At 41.6% G+C, this 13,267-nt stretch overlaps 1 protein-coding gene across 1 annotated transcript in view; it reads left to right on the top strand.

Annotated features, from left to right (window-relative positions):
* Tmem39a (transmembrane protein 39A) overlaps window positions 1–10,163 on the top strand; it is a 28,583-nt gene extending 18,420 nt beyond the window's left edge. Inside the window, exons 6-9 of the mRNA XM_052740685.1 lie at window positions 3,859–4,201; window positions 4,981–5,168; window positions 6,979–7,099; window positions 9,641–10,163. Of these exons, the coding sequence (XP_052596645.1) occupies window positions 3,859–4,201; window positions 4,981–5,168; window positions 6,979–7,099; window positions 9,641–9,874 (886 nt within the window). The 3' untranslated portion in view covers window positions 9,875–10,163. The remainder of the gene's footprint in view (window positions 1–3,858; window positions 4,202–4,980; window positions 5,169–6,978; window positions 7,100–9,640) is intronic.
* The last annotated feature ends 3,104 nt before the right edge of the window (window positions 10,164–13,267 follow it).

The following is a 13,267-nucleotide window of genomic DNA, read 5'->3' on the forward strand; positions in this document are numbered from 1 at the left end:
AGATATGCTCACTATACAGTTTGTTTTCTAAACTAGTGTAGTTAGGGAAGCAAGTATAAGCCAAGAGCATTCTGGGGAAACCAAGATATGTGTCTATCCTCCCAGTGGAGAATATTTCAGTTAGTGCTGATCGCCTAGTAAAGGTCTCTAGTTTAAGAGGAATACAATCATCAAGATGGCTATCAGACTTCTTAATTTAAGTTTATAGAGAAGTTTACTGCAAAGCATGGTAGCTCATGGCTTTAATCTCAGTACTTGGAAGGCAAAGGCTGGTGAATCTCTGAGTTCAAGACCACCTAGGGCTACATGATGAGACATTGCTTTACTCCCTCCCCCCAATCTTATTTATTCTCCACATCCCACACAATAGTAATTAACATATAATTTAAACAAATCTTAGGTTTAAATATACTTACCTTTTTTATGTTTTGAAATTTGTATAATCTACCTTTTATATAAGCATCAATTAAAAAGATATGAGAAACTTAAAATACTGAGTATGGGAACAACCACATCTTTTCCATTTATTCGGAATTTTTTTTTAAAACCCACCTTCACTTCTTCCCTTCAGTTTTCAGTGAATTCTTAGTAAACTAGTCCAAGTCTGACAAGCCGTGGCTCTTAACCATGTCTTGAATCTGGCCGTTCCCAGCACTGGAAAGGTGGAGGCAGGAGGATCAGTTCAGGGTCATCCTGGCTACATAGTTTGAGACCAGAATTTGAAGTGTTTGTGTTGTTGCTCCCTTCTTTAAAATCCTTCCTTGAGGGGCTGGAGAGATGGCTCAGTGATTAAGAGCGCTGGCTACTCTTCCAGAGGACCCTGTTTCAGTTTCCAGAACCTACTGGTGGTTCATAACTATCTATAGGCAATCTGACACCCTTTGCTGACTCCAAGGTACCAGATACTCAGGTGGTTCACATACATGCATGCAGGCAAATACACATACACCCTTAAAAATGTTTTAATTAATCCTTTAATTTACAGAGTCCTCTCTGGTCCGATGTTCTCCTCTGCTTCTTCTCATCTTACCCTAAATCACAGGACTTCAGCACATGCTATCCTACCGTGATCTATATTTATTGCATGTATGTGGAAGTTAGCTGGGAATCGGGACTCTCCTGATCTATCTGCCTGGGTTCATCCACAAACTTGGGATTAACTGACCACCAGAGTGCTAACCTTTGTTCCCTGTGTCTCATTCTCTAACAGGCTAGCCTGGGCATGAGTACATGAGTTTGGCAGCGTATCAAGAGAAAGAGTCTGTGTACAGCTCATTTCAGCTTTCTGATTGTACTGTGTTGGCTGACGTCATAATTGGCCCAATGTTGTGAGCTTAGCATGTGATAGGGGTTGATCACCTTACCTACCGATGAAGCCGCACAGTCACATGGGAAGTGTGGTATTCAAGGATGGCTAGAGAATTGGGGTACCCATCACACTCTGTTATACACTTAGCCTCTTAACTATCACTTCTAGATGTTCAGCTTGTGTTTCAACAATTTTTTTTTTTTTGGTTTAGTTTTTGTGACAGGGTTTCTTTGTGTAGCTCTGACTGTCCTGGAACTCACTCTGTAGCCCAGGCAGGCCTCAAACTCAGTGATCCTTCTGCCTCTGCCGCCCAAGTACTAGGATTAAAGGTGTGCGCCATCACTGCCTGGTGTGTTTCAGCAATACTGAATTTAATGAAACTTGTAGTATCGTAGTTTTGTATACAGAGATTTTGTTTTGTTTTGTTTTTTTGTTTTTTCTAGTCAGGGTTTCTCTGTGTAGCTTTGGTGCCTGTCCTGGATCTTGTTCTGTAGACCAGGATGGCCTTGAACTCAGAGATCCACCTGGCTCTGCCTCCCTAGTGCTGTGGTTAAAGGCATGAGCCGCCACCCAGCTGAGATTTTAATTAGTTTTTGTTTGAGACAGAGTCTTACTGTGTGGCCTGGAATGTGCTGTGTAGCCGAGGTTGGCCTCAGACTTTTGGCAGTATACCTGTTTGCTGGTTCCAAGTGCATAAGTGATTTTCTCCTTGATACTTGTGCCTCTTGACCCCGTCCCATCCCACCCTCTCAAGGGCATGTTCACAGTGGACCCTGGAGCTACCACAGACCACTCTCAATTAGTCAATAGCTTGTCCTTTTTCCCTCCATAGAAAATTATGAACAAGTATCATTTGTTAGTTTTGTTATTAAAATGAAATAAATGACATACTTTTCTACTGATGTTTTTTTTAATATCTGAATTGATGTCAGTGAAATGACCATTTTATTTACAATATCTATTCATATTATGGCAGTTCACTAAGGAAGACTTGGGGTTATTTAAAATCCTTAAGGAGTCAATAGTTGAATAAATCTAAGTTATTCACATAGATGATTGGGAGGTGTACACAGCCCACGGTAGATTTGTGCTTAGCGTGTGCATTAAACATTAAACATAAAGCATTAGCATTAAACCCTGAGTTTTATCCCTAGGATCGAAAGAGAAGTTATCAAAATTCTTAAAAAATTCAATTCTTTAACCAAGTATTGTGTGTAGAAATTTACTCTACTTGTAACTTTTTGGTTAATTTATCAAATATTTTCTGAGAGACTTCCATTTCATCAACTATTTTAGGCACCAAGAATAAATACATCAGTGAATTAATCAGACTTAAATTGCTTTGTAGAGTTTAAATTGGTAATGAGGGAAAGTAATCCAAGAAAGTAATACCATCCCCAAATAATAAATCTATTAAATACACAAGGAGCAGTAAAGTCTGTGGAGAAAATAACAAGGAAATGAGTCAGGCAGTTGTATGGAATAATTGAGTATCGTGAGACTCTACTTGGTTTTGTTATGGACTGTTCCTGCTCCGATAAGGTACTTGACAGTCCAGCTCCTTTACCTGTATGACTGTATACACAGCCCTCTCTGAATAATGCATCTAGCAACCTTGACCCCCACTTGCAATCAGCTTTATATCCATCTCTCTCTGAGCAGTGTGTGGAATAGGTTTCTTCTCCCCTAACAACTACCAGATTTAGACAGTTTCTTTTCAAATATATTCCCAACAAAGAATGCAAAAACTGTTTCAGGCCTCAACTGGTTTGGGGTGGATGATCAGTTAAGTCAAACTGTCCTGAAGTGAATTTGAGGGGGAAATCTTCTCTTTGCCATATTATGCAAATGCATAATTTAGAGTACATAATTAAAGTCAGATGTATTATGGGAAGGGACATGCACAGTAGCAAAATGATTATATGATCCTAATCTATCAATCGAAAGAGAAAACCATCCTCATTACAGTCCTGAGTAACTAATGTCATCCTCCTGAACCCCAGAAAAGAAGTCCCGAACAGTAATCTGAGTCTTGGGTATCTGTGTGAGCTTTTTTTTTTTTTTTTTTTTTTTTTTCTCTTCGTTTTTTTTCGAGACAGGGTTTCTCTGTGTAGCTTTGCGCCTTTCCTGGGACTCGCTTGGTAGCCCAGGCTGGCCTCGAACTCACAGAGATCCACCTGGCTCTGCCTCCCGAGTGCTGGGATTAAAGGCGTGCGCCACCACCGCCCGGCTCTGTGTGAGCTTTTATTTCAGTTCTTTGAATAAGAGTCCAGGAACCTGGCAACACACAGCTCAGACCCCGACCCCTGGTAGTGACTGTGTAGAAAATTTGCATTCTGAAAAACAATCAATAAAAATGATTGTTTCTAGGCATTTGTATGTTGTCATTGGGCCTTTTATGTACTATCCTATTCTGCAGTGCATACACATGCTTTTGTAAAAAAAACAAAACCTCAAACCCCTCGAGGTTACATTCTCTCAGGTAGAGCATGACACAGTTACATGATGGGTCAGAGTCGTCTCATTTTCATATTCACTTTGTGTTACAGGTTTGGTGTTTATGTTCCTCTCTGCTGTTTCCACCAAGATAGTAGAGCCCATCTTCTTCTCACAGACTATGTGGTTCAGCACCAGGCAGTAGAGGAAGGTGCTTCGAATGTGGGCAGTTTGGCCAAATCCAAAGATTTTCTCTCCTTATTGCTGGAGTCTCTAAAAGAACAGTTTAATAATACCACGCCCATCCCCACCCACAGCTGCCCCCTCTCTCCCGATCTTATTCGCAATGAGGTAGAATGTTTGAAAGCAGATTTCAACCACAGAATCAAGGAAGTTCTCTTCAACTCCCTCTTCAGTGCCTACTACGTTGCATTTCTCCCGCTGTGTTTTGTGAAGGTAAGCAGGTGTCCTGCTCTCCATACTCCCTGGATTTGTGTGTCAAATACATAAACTGGGTATTTCTTGTTTAATTCCCCTTTTCTCTGTCTCCCCTTTGGCAGCCTGGATGGTGGAGTTCGGCTGCATCTGGAGTGCACTAATACCGCTCCTGGTTGGCGGATAGGTATTTTCATATATGTGATGCACCCCGTGGTAGCTCCCCCTTTCTTTCTTCCTTCCTTCCCTCTCCCCCTTTTTTTTTAAAAATTACGTTTTTTTAAGTTTCTGGGAAAAATAAAGATTGAACTTACAATAGATTCATTACATAACAGCTTAAGAGAACCAAGATTTCAATGAAATTTAGCCTGCTCTGATTGATATTAACAGGGTCATCTTGAATTTAACCTAACCTCTATCTAAACTCAATTTATTTCAGTAGAAAAGATAAATGGTCTGGATATGACATGGGGCCAAAAGCTTTGGGGAAGTTCTAGTGTCTTCCTCTCGCCTATTCAGAAGCACGTCTGCAGCTGGACTGGCCCTTCAGAAGCACTCAGTTCTTCCAGAAGGAAGCACATAGAACATAATTACTCTCCCTCCCAGCCCTAACTCGCACAGCCAGAAAGTCAGGTTGATTTTGGAGGACCTTGCTCCCGAAGTTTCTGCACGGACAGCAGGACAACCAGTGCATGTTGACTCAGAGTGGCATTTGTCTGCAGGGCGTATGTCCACACACACCCTTCCCTGCCTCCGGTCACTGCCAGCGCATGGATCGTTTCTCTTATGATCTCTTCCAGAGTACCCAGTATTACGACATGCGCTGGTCATGTGAGCACCTCATTATGGTGTGGATCAATGCTTTTGTCATGCTCACCACACAGCTGCTGCCATCCAAGTACTGTGATTTGCTACATAAATCAGCTGCTCACCTGGGCAAGTGGCAGAAGTTGGAACATGGGTTCTACAGCAATGCTCCACAGCACATGTGAGTAGGTTAGAGGGTAACCATGTAACATGTCTCTTCATGATACTGGTCATGATTATATGCTCTGTGTGTCATTCTCGTTCTCGGCTTTAAATGTTGTTTGGTTTTTATTTACATGTATGCTTGTCATCATACTAAAAAGAATACAGGGCATTAACTCATTTCCACCACCATCACCAACTCCTCCTTAGATGGGTCCACAGTTCAGCTGCCTAGACACTCTAGAGTGCATTATACTCTGGATTTTTCTCTCAAGCTTTACCCTTTGCCCTAATCCAGATATATTCGGGGATCTGTGTGTGTGTACATATATAGTCATGTGTACATATAATGTATTTTAAACTACTTGTAAGACTTAAGGTTTGTCTTCTCATCTTCACTGCCACAGCCGTGTAGCTAGAATTTGCTGCTTTCGTATTTTCTAATAAGTCCAGATCTGGACTAATAATTTTCCTTGCCTATAATTCTTCCTTTTTCTTCCTAATTCTTTACCGTGTTGTTTCCTTGCTTCTCCTGTACATAAATGAAAACTGTCCCTGGCTCTAATTGTGTACCTTTATCAGTTATTTCTTTGCATGGTTCAAAATGCCTAACCCCCACTGCTTTCATTCTGTCAGTTCTGAGCCCACTGTCATACCTGTCTCTCAGGCCTGGGCCATCTTCAGATATGGACCTCTTCACCTTCCCCCTTCTATAATTTAAATATTTCACAAATTTCATCTACCAGTTTCCCCTCATTAAATGGGACAGATTGAGGTAACCTTCCCTTCCCCTCTGCCCCTCAGAGTTCTCCCTTCAATTATCTGCCTTGATGTCTGATACAGATTAGCACAGGCCTTCAAGCCCAGGAACTGAAAGAGATTGGGCCAGGCTGCAAAGAAACCTGAATGTGGGCAAAGGACAGATTTCAATAACAGTTGAAAGTACAATCCACAGTCCTAGTACTGTACATCTTCAGGCTACTGGTGGCACGTGGCCATGAGGTGTATCATCACCTTAATGCTGGTAAGTGTGAGCAAGGCCGGTGGAACGTGTTCTGAACTGGGAAAGCTTCAGGGTGCTCAAGTAATTTTTATTGTTAACATATCTAAACTGCTGTCCCAGTTCTTATCCTAGGAGACTAACCTTTCCAAAATCAGGAAGTGATGAATTAACTTAGATTTAAGTGAAAAGAATAAGTTTAATTTGAAGATTTCCACCCTTCTGCAACTCCATTACATTGATGCTGGAAAGAAAGAAGCTTTTCCTTCCCTAACTTCTTTTCCTTAGAGAAACCTCTGTAGAAATGAACCAAGCAAGCGGTAAAGAGGGAATCTGTGTGTGTGTTCTACTGTCTAGCTTCTCACGTCTGTGTGATAAGCAAACCCTCCCTGGAGAGAGGTGTGGTGACGCAGCAACGGCTCCGGCTCCTAGTAGGCGGTGCTGTCAATTTCCCTTTTGCTTTTGTTGTCCTCGGCGGCGGTCACTTCCTGTTTGTGTCCTCTTACTGCTCTCTTGGGGTCCGGATGACACTTCGCCTCTTATACTTGGTTTTCTGGCCTGCTTGTTCTCCCACACCTCCAAGTCCTTCAACACCGAGTTAACTGTATCATTTGGTAGTTTCTGTCTACTGTGTAACAATGAAGTTATCACAACAGATCCTTTCTAACTCCTAAGAGCTTGGCTATGGAATTACTATATGTATGTTCAGAATTCCGGCAGATGAAGCCTTGAATGCTTAATCTGATCTTCCATAGGAATTTAGCTGGCCTTTCAAAACACTGTCTTCCTAGTTCTCAGTATTCTAACAGTGCGTTTCTTTCTCCCATAGTTGGTCAGAAAACACAATATGGCCCCAAGGGGTGTTGGTGCGGCACAGCAGATGTTTATATAGAGCCATGGGACCTTACAACGTGGCAGTGCCTTCAGATGTATCCCATGCCCGCTTTTATGCAAGTACCACTTACTTACTTTTCAAGCATAAACTTAAAAGTGTTAGGAGGCCACTCTGTGTAAGCACCCAGCACGGTATGTAATGCACTATAGGAAGTTAATACATGCTGATTATTGCTATTACTGGGACACTGGCCCTTGATCTTGAGAAATGTCTTTGGAAAGGCAGCTTGAAGTCCACATACCATTGCTCAAAACAAGTAGACAATTATGTGATTTCCTTTTTCACCTGACAATTTAATTTGATAATAGTTTGGTTTAGGGGTGTCCTTCAGATACGGTGTATCTGAGCCTGGCATGGTGGCATATTACTGTAATCCAACACTTGGGAGGTAGAGGCAGAAGGGTTAAAAGCTCAAGGTCAGACTTGCCTATATTGACCCTGTCCCAAAACAAACAAACAAACAAACGAGATCTGTGCATTAAACCTAAAGCACTATTTAATACAGTAACAATGGGGTGTTTTTTGAAGTGTTTACCTTGAGTTTGAAAGAAATAAAGTTAAAATTTAAAAGAGGAAAAAGCAGTAGGCACATATTAAATCCAGCTCCTGTCCCATTTGAACTTATGCCTTGAGTTGTGTTCAAATTGAACTGTTTTCTAGCTGTTTTGGCTCTTGGAGTCAGAAGTCTCTGACTTCTAAAGAAAGGGCAGCTACTGACCAGTGTGGGCAGGGAAAGGTATATACAGAGGTGTGCAGTACGTTGCCTTTCCATTCTGTAATAAAATGGAGGGTATATTGTTTAAAGGTATTTTCTCTTTCTCCCTCCCAATTCCTTATGAGAGTCATGGACTTTCTGGTTACAGAGGCCTTTGACCTCTGGGAACCAACATCAGGGCAAGATGCCTGGAAATACAAGTGGAAGGGAAGAGCATGGGGAGAATGGAAGGGCCTTGAAAAGGAGACAGTAGCTTTTCCTCTGTTCATGGGAGTGAATTGCTGGTTTTGCACGACCAAATAGGTAAATCACTACTTCTCAAAAGTGATCCTAGGGCTACCTATATATCATTATCTGTCCTGTTTGTAACAGTGATGAGGCCCCTTTTCTAGACTTCTGAATCAGAATCCCTGGAGGAGCCCAGAAATTTAGAACATTTTTGTACTTGAAGTGATAACACAGATTCAAGTGTGAGAGCATTCAGATTCATTTAAACCTCCCTGTCTGCCTGGACGGCAGCTCACACCAGTAATCCTAGCCCTTGGGAAAGTAGAGGCAGGAGGATCACGAGTTTCACAGCCAGCTTTTGGCTCCAGAGTAAAAAACCCAGTAAATCAAACTTAATAAACAAAACTTGTCCATTAACAGTAGCTTTACTCTGTGACTTGAGGAGTTTCTAGGTTACTAGTACAGTTAACTACACTTTGCCATAGAATCTGAAATGACTTTTCTTAATCTTTCTAGAACAGTAATTCTGAGCCAGTTTCATACATGGTGTTGCTGAATATCTTAATAAAATTCAAGTTACAGATTTTCTTCCCCCTGAAGACTGCCCTGAGAAGCTAAGTGTCCTTGAGAGCAGCCAAGGCTGCTTAGCTTCATTCCCACATTTAAGCCCCTGAGACAGAAATTCCATCCAAATGAGTTGTTTTTAGATGACATAGCAGTATAGACCATATCTGTCTTCATCTGAATGTAGGACTGATTGTATGGTTACATGTTAAGTTGCAGCCTGTACCTCTATCCAGAGTACCCTTTTATTAATAAGCTAGGATTTAGCCCCTTAGAGTGAAAAATTTGATGAGGGAAAATAAGAAGTCCCATTTTTAGTCTGGCTCTAATGCTTGCACATTTTCCATTTTTCCTGTTTGCATGCCTTTTTGTACCTGATTTTTCAGTATCCGGGGAAGGGAAATGTGCTCATCAGAAGTATATGGGGTAGAGGATTCAGTCAGGAAGCAGAGTTGGCAAGTGGTGGAAGGGAAAATGACGACGCTGTTGGAGCCTAGTGAGGCGGCACAGGCCTGTAATCCACACCGGAGGCTAAGGGAGGAGGATTGCCAGTGTCAACCAGCTTGGGATACATTGTAGGCCCCTTTGCAAAGCAAACTTAGAGAAGCTGCTGTACTGATAGTTCAACTTGTAATACTTTTCGCTTCCCCCAGACTTGGCTAATACTGGTATTTATGTCTTACATTAGGTCCTAAGCTAAGAAAGATTAACAATACATTTTTGAATAGTTATATTGCAGCTTTAATTTTTGGATCTGTGTTCCAAAGCCTAAAATATTTCCATGCGGTTCTTTTACTAATCTAGTCTTAGATAAATAGACTTTGGAATGTCTTAGATAAAATAACATCTATGATACCATGTTAGAAAAATCATATTGGGTATAATCATTTTTTGCATTTTAGAGGCTTTGCAGTAAAATTTATTTCATTGTTCATGAACAGAAAGGAGAAAGATAGTTTGACACTGAATATGTAGATCTACTTGGTATTGGGTATGTGAACTTATAACTATGAAATGGTTTTAGGAAAGTGAATTCAGTAATCTTACTTTCTCCACGATATAACATTGTGTTTTGTAATTTTCTTACAGTTCCTGTTTCATCGCCCGTTAAGGCTGTTGAACCTGCTTATCCTCATTGAGGGCAGTGTTGTCTTCTACCAGCTCTATTCCTTGCTGCGGTCGGAGAAGTGGAACCACACACTCTCCATGGCGCTCATCCTTTTCTGCAACTACTACGTTTTATTTAAGCTCCTCCGGGACAGAATAGTCTTAGGCAGGGCGTATTCCTACCCCCTCAACAGTTTTGAACTCAAGGCAAATTAAGCTGCCTCTCAACACGAGGGAGAACTCAGATAAAAATATTTTCATACGATCTATTTTTTTCTTGCGATTTTTATAAATATTTAAGATATTTTATATTTTGTATACTATTATGTTTTGAAAGTTGGGAAGGGCAAGGGATATTAAATGTATCCATAAACAAGGTGATGTTATCTTTCATGTGGTAGTATATTTGAATATTATACATGAGAGGTCGCCCCTTCAGTAAAAGATTGACTTGTTTGTCTGACTCTGGAGTAACATTCACTTAGGAACATGTCTTGCATATTGACACAGTGTCTTTGGTGTCTTTTTTTGTTCTCTTTAGTTGCTCCCTTGGCCATATTACTGCTGTAGAAAACAGAGATGGATGAGTTACCTGCCAGCACCAATGCCCTTTGATTTAATTTAGCGTGCTAATAGGGCTGGGGTAACTACAGCAGAGTGGGTTCAGATCTCGGGTCGGGTGCTCTTTGTTGCCTTCTGGGAGGAGATGGATCTAAACTAGTGTCTTTGCTGATCTGTTCTTGTGAGACTTTCAGTTAATCTCACCTGGTGTTCTGGGAGCTGCTGTCACCTGGCCTGTTCTTTCGTAACTTTTGCTTCCAAAGATTTTCCTTTTCCTCTTAGTTATATGTAATAGTGCTTTTCATAGACTGGAAGTGTGTAGTGTTTGGAGTCATGAGGGGAGGAGAAGGACGAGAAGTTGCTGCTTTGTCCTCAGAGTCTGACCTATATCCAAACTTTGTGCTTTAAATTTCATACTCAAAGGCTGGAGATCCAGCTTGGTGTTAATGTGCTTGTTTTACATGCACGAGGCTTGAGTTTGTTCTCCAGCCCTCAAAAGTAAGTAAATCAATTTCATACTTCAGAACCTTCATATTTGTGAGCGTTAACGTTTTAGGTCACCACTGCCCATGTTCTTGGGAGTTGATGTATTTACAGCTTCTTGTTTTAGACCAAAAATAGACCATCCTACTTTCTGGGCTTTGGATGATACAAATGTATGAAGCTTATGAAGCCAAAAGAGTAATCTTATAGTTCCAAAGCTTAACTCTCCAAACAATTCTTGAGGAAGAGTTCTCAAAAGGTTTTTAGCAAAGGAAGCACAGCCTAGGAATAGATGTGTGCATAGCTGCCCACCTTCATGTTGCAGCTAACCATGGCTTTCTTAGTTTGATGTGGATACTCCTCCTAAAATTTGAATATTTGACAACCAGTCTTTACCATTCAACAAATGTATGTGTAGGCATTGGGGCTTAACAGTAAGACATGCAAGAGCTCATCCTGAAGAGATGTGGTGAGCCATTCAGTCAGCAAGGTTGTACATGTTCTGGTAGTAGTGAGTGCAATAGAGAGAAAAGTCAGGACAAGGAAACAGGTCGAGGAAGTGGCACCCATAAAAGGCATCCTTTAAAGAATAAAATAGGACTTTAATTTAGAAAGCCATGAGAATGACTGAAACGGCTCACCATCACCAACTGTTAGAGGTATCTTTGAGGAGGACTTTGGTTGTCTTTTTCCTTTTAGAAAAGGTCTTGCTTTCAAAGCCCTCCTGTGTTAGTCTCTGGAATGATAGATTCCAGGAGTGTATCACCATGGCTAGCTGAGGAGACAGTTGTCTGTCTGTCCGTCCATCCATCCGTCCATCCAGCCAGCCATCTATCTATCCACCTATATTTTTTGAGACAGATTTCTCTGTGTAGCCCTGACTATCTTGGAACTCGCTCTGTAGCCCAGGCTGGCCTCAGACTCAGAGATCCATTTGCTTCTGCCTCCCGAGTGCTGGGACTAAAGGCATGCGCTGCTATGCCTGGCCAAGATGATTTTACTTTTTAAAGGTAGAATCTTGTGAAGTAGCCCAGGCTGGTCTTGAGCTTATGGTACTCTTGCCTTAGCTTCCTTCCACAGTAGTGGTATCCATTACTATATTCAGTTTAGGAAATGATTTTTAAAAAGATATTTTTTATAATTCTTTATTTTATTTTATGTGCAGTGTGTTTGGCTTGCATGTATGTCTGTGAGGGTGTCAGATCTTGGAGTTACACACAGTTGTGAGTTCCCATGTGAATGCTGGCAATTGAACTAGGGTCCTCTGGAAGAGCAACCAGCGCTTTTAACTGCTGAGCCATCTCTTTAGTCCCTAAAAAGAATTTTTAAAAATCAATTTTAATTCTGTGTCTGTGTGCATGAATGCAGGTGCTTGTGGAGGCCAGAGGCATTTGATCTGCTGGAGGTAGAGTTACATGCCGATGGTTATGAGCTGTCTGATATGGGTGCTTGGAACTGAACTCAGGTCCTCTGGAAGAGCAATAAGTTCTCTTAATTGCTGAGCTATCTCTCTAGATCTTTAAAACTATTTTGTGATCCGGGCTGTGATAGCACACGCCTTTAATCCCAGCACTTGGGAGGCAGAGGCAAGTGGATCTCTGTGAGTTCCAGTGCAGCCTGATCTACAAGGTGAATTCCAGGACAGCCAGGGCTGTTATGCAAAGAGACCCCCATCTCAGGAAAAAACAAAATTTTGTGTATGTGTGTGTGTACAAGTGAATGTGTCTTTGCAAGGTAGAGAACAACTTTTGGGAGTTTTCTCCTAACTTGACATGGATTTGTGGATTGCAATCAGGTGTCAAGCTTGTGTGGCAAGTGCCTTCACCCGTGGAACCATCTTGCAGCCCTAGGAAAGGATTTTTCAGCAAAGGTCAGACACAGCAAGAGAAAGCCGTATGTACTTTAGCCACAGTGAAGGTAACAGCTGGCAGTCTGCCAGAGTTGGATGTCTCTATCCTCTATGTGGGACCAGGGATTGAACTCAGGTTGTCAGTCTTGGTAGCAAGTGCCTTTATCCACGAAGCCATCCAGCCAGCCCAAGAACTTCATTTTATAGCAGCAAGAGAATTGACTTTACAAGGAATCAGCTTGTACATCGGAGGAAGAAGAAAAGCACAAAGTCAGTGTCTTAGCTTTCCTGCTATTTAAAGTGGTTCAGCCTAAATGTAATTGCAAGGAATGGAAGGCAGGGAAGCTGCCATCTTGCTGTGCTTTCCTTAGGATCTTGAGGTTTTGCTTCTCTCTCTCTTTAAATTCTTTTTTTTTTTTTTGAAAGATTCATTTATTATGTATACAGTGTTCTGTCTGTGTACAAGAAGAGGGCACCAGATCTCATTACAGATGGCTGTGAGCCACCATGTGGTTGGTAGGAATTGAACTCAGGACCTCTGGAAGAGCAGCCAGTGCCCTTAACCGCTGAGCCCTCTCCAACCCAGTTTTGCTTTTCTTGGCTAACAGTTCAGTGAGGTCTAGTGGCACATGCCTGTAACCTCAGCGCTTGGAAACTTGATGGAGGAGGACTCTGAGGTCAGCTTAGGATGCATAGTGAGACCCTTTGTCTCAGCA

Source organism: Peromyscus californicus, unplaced genomic scaffold (genome assembly GCF_007827085.1).
Source record: "Peromyscus californicus insignis strain IS unplaced genomic scaffold, ASM782708v3 Scaffold_16__1_contigs__length_79575227, whole genome shotgun sequence".
NCBI lineage: Eukaryota > Metazoa > Chordata > Mammalia > Rodentia > Cricetidae > Peromyscus > Peromyscus californicus.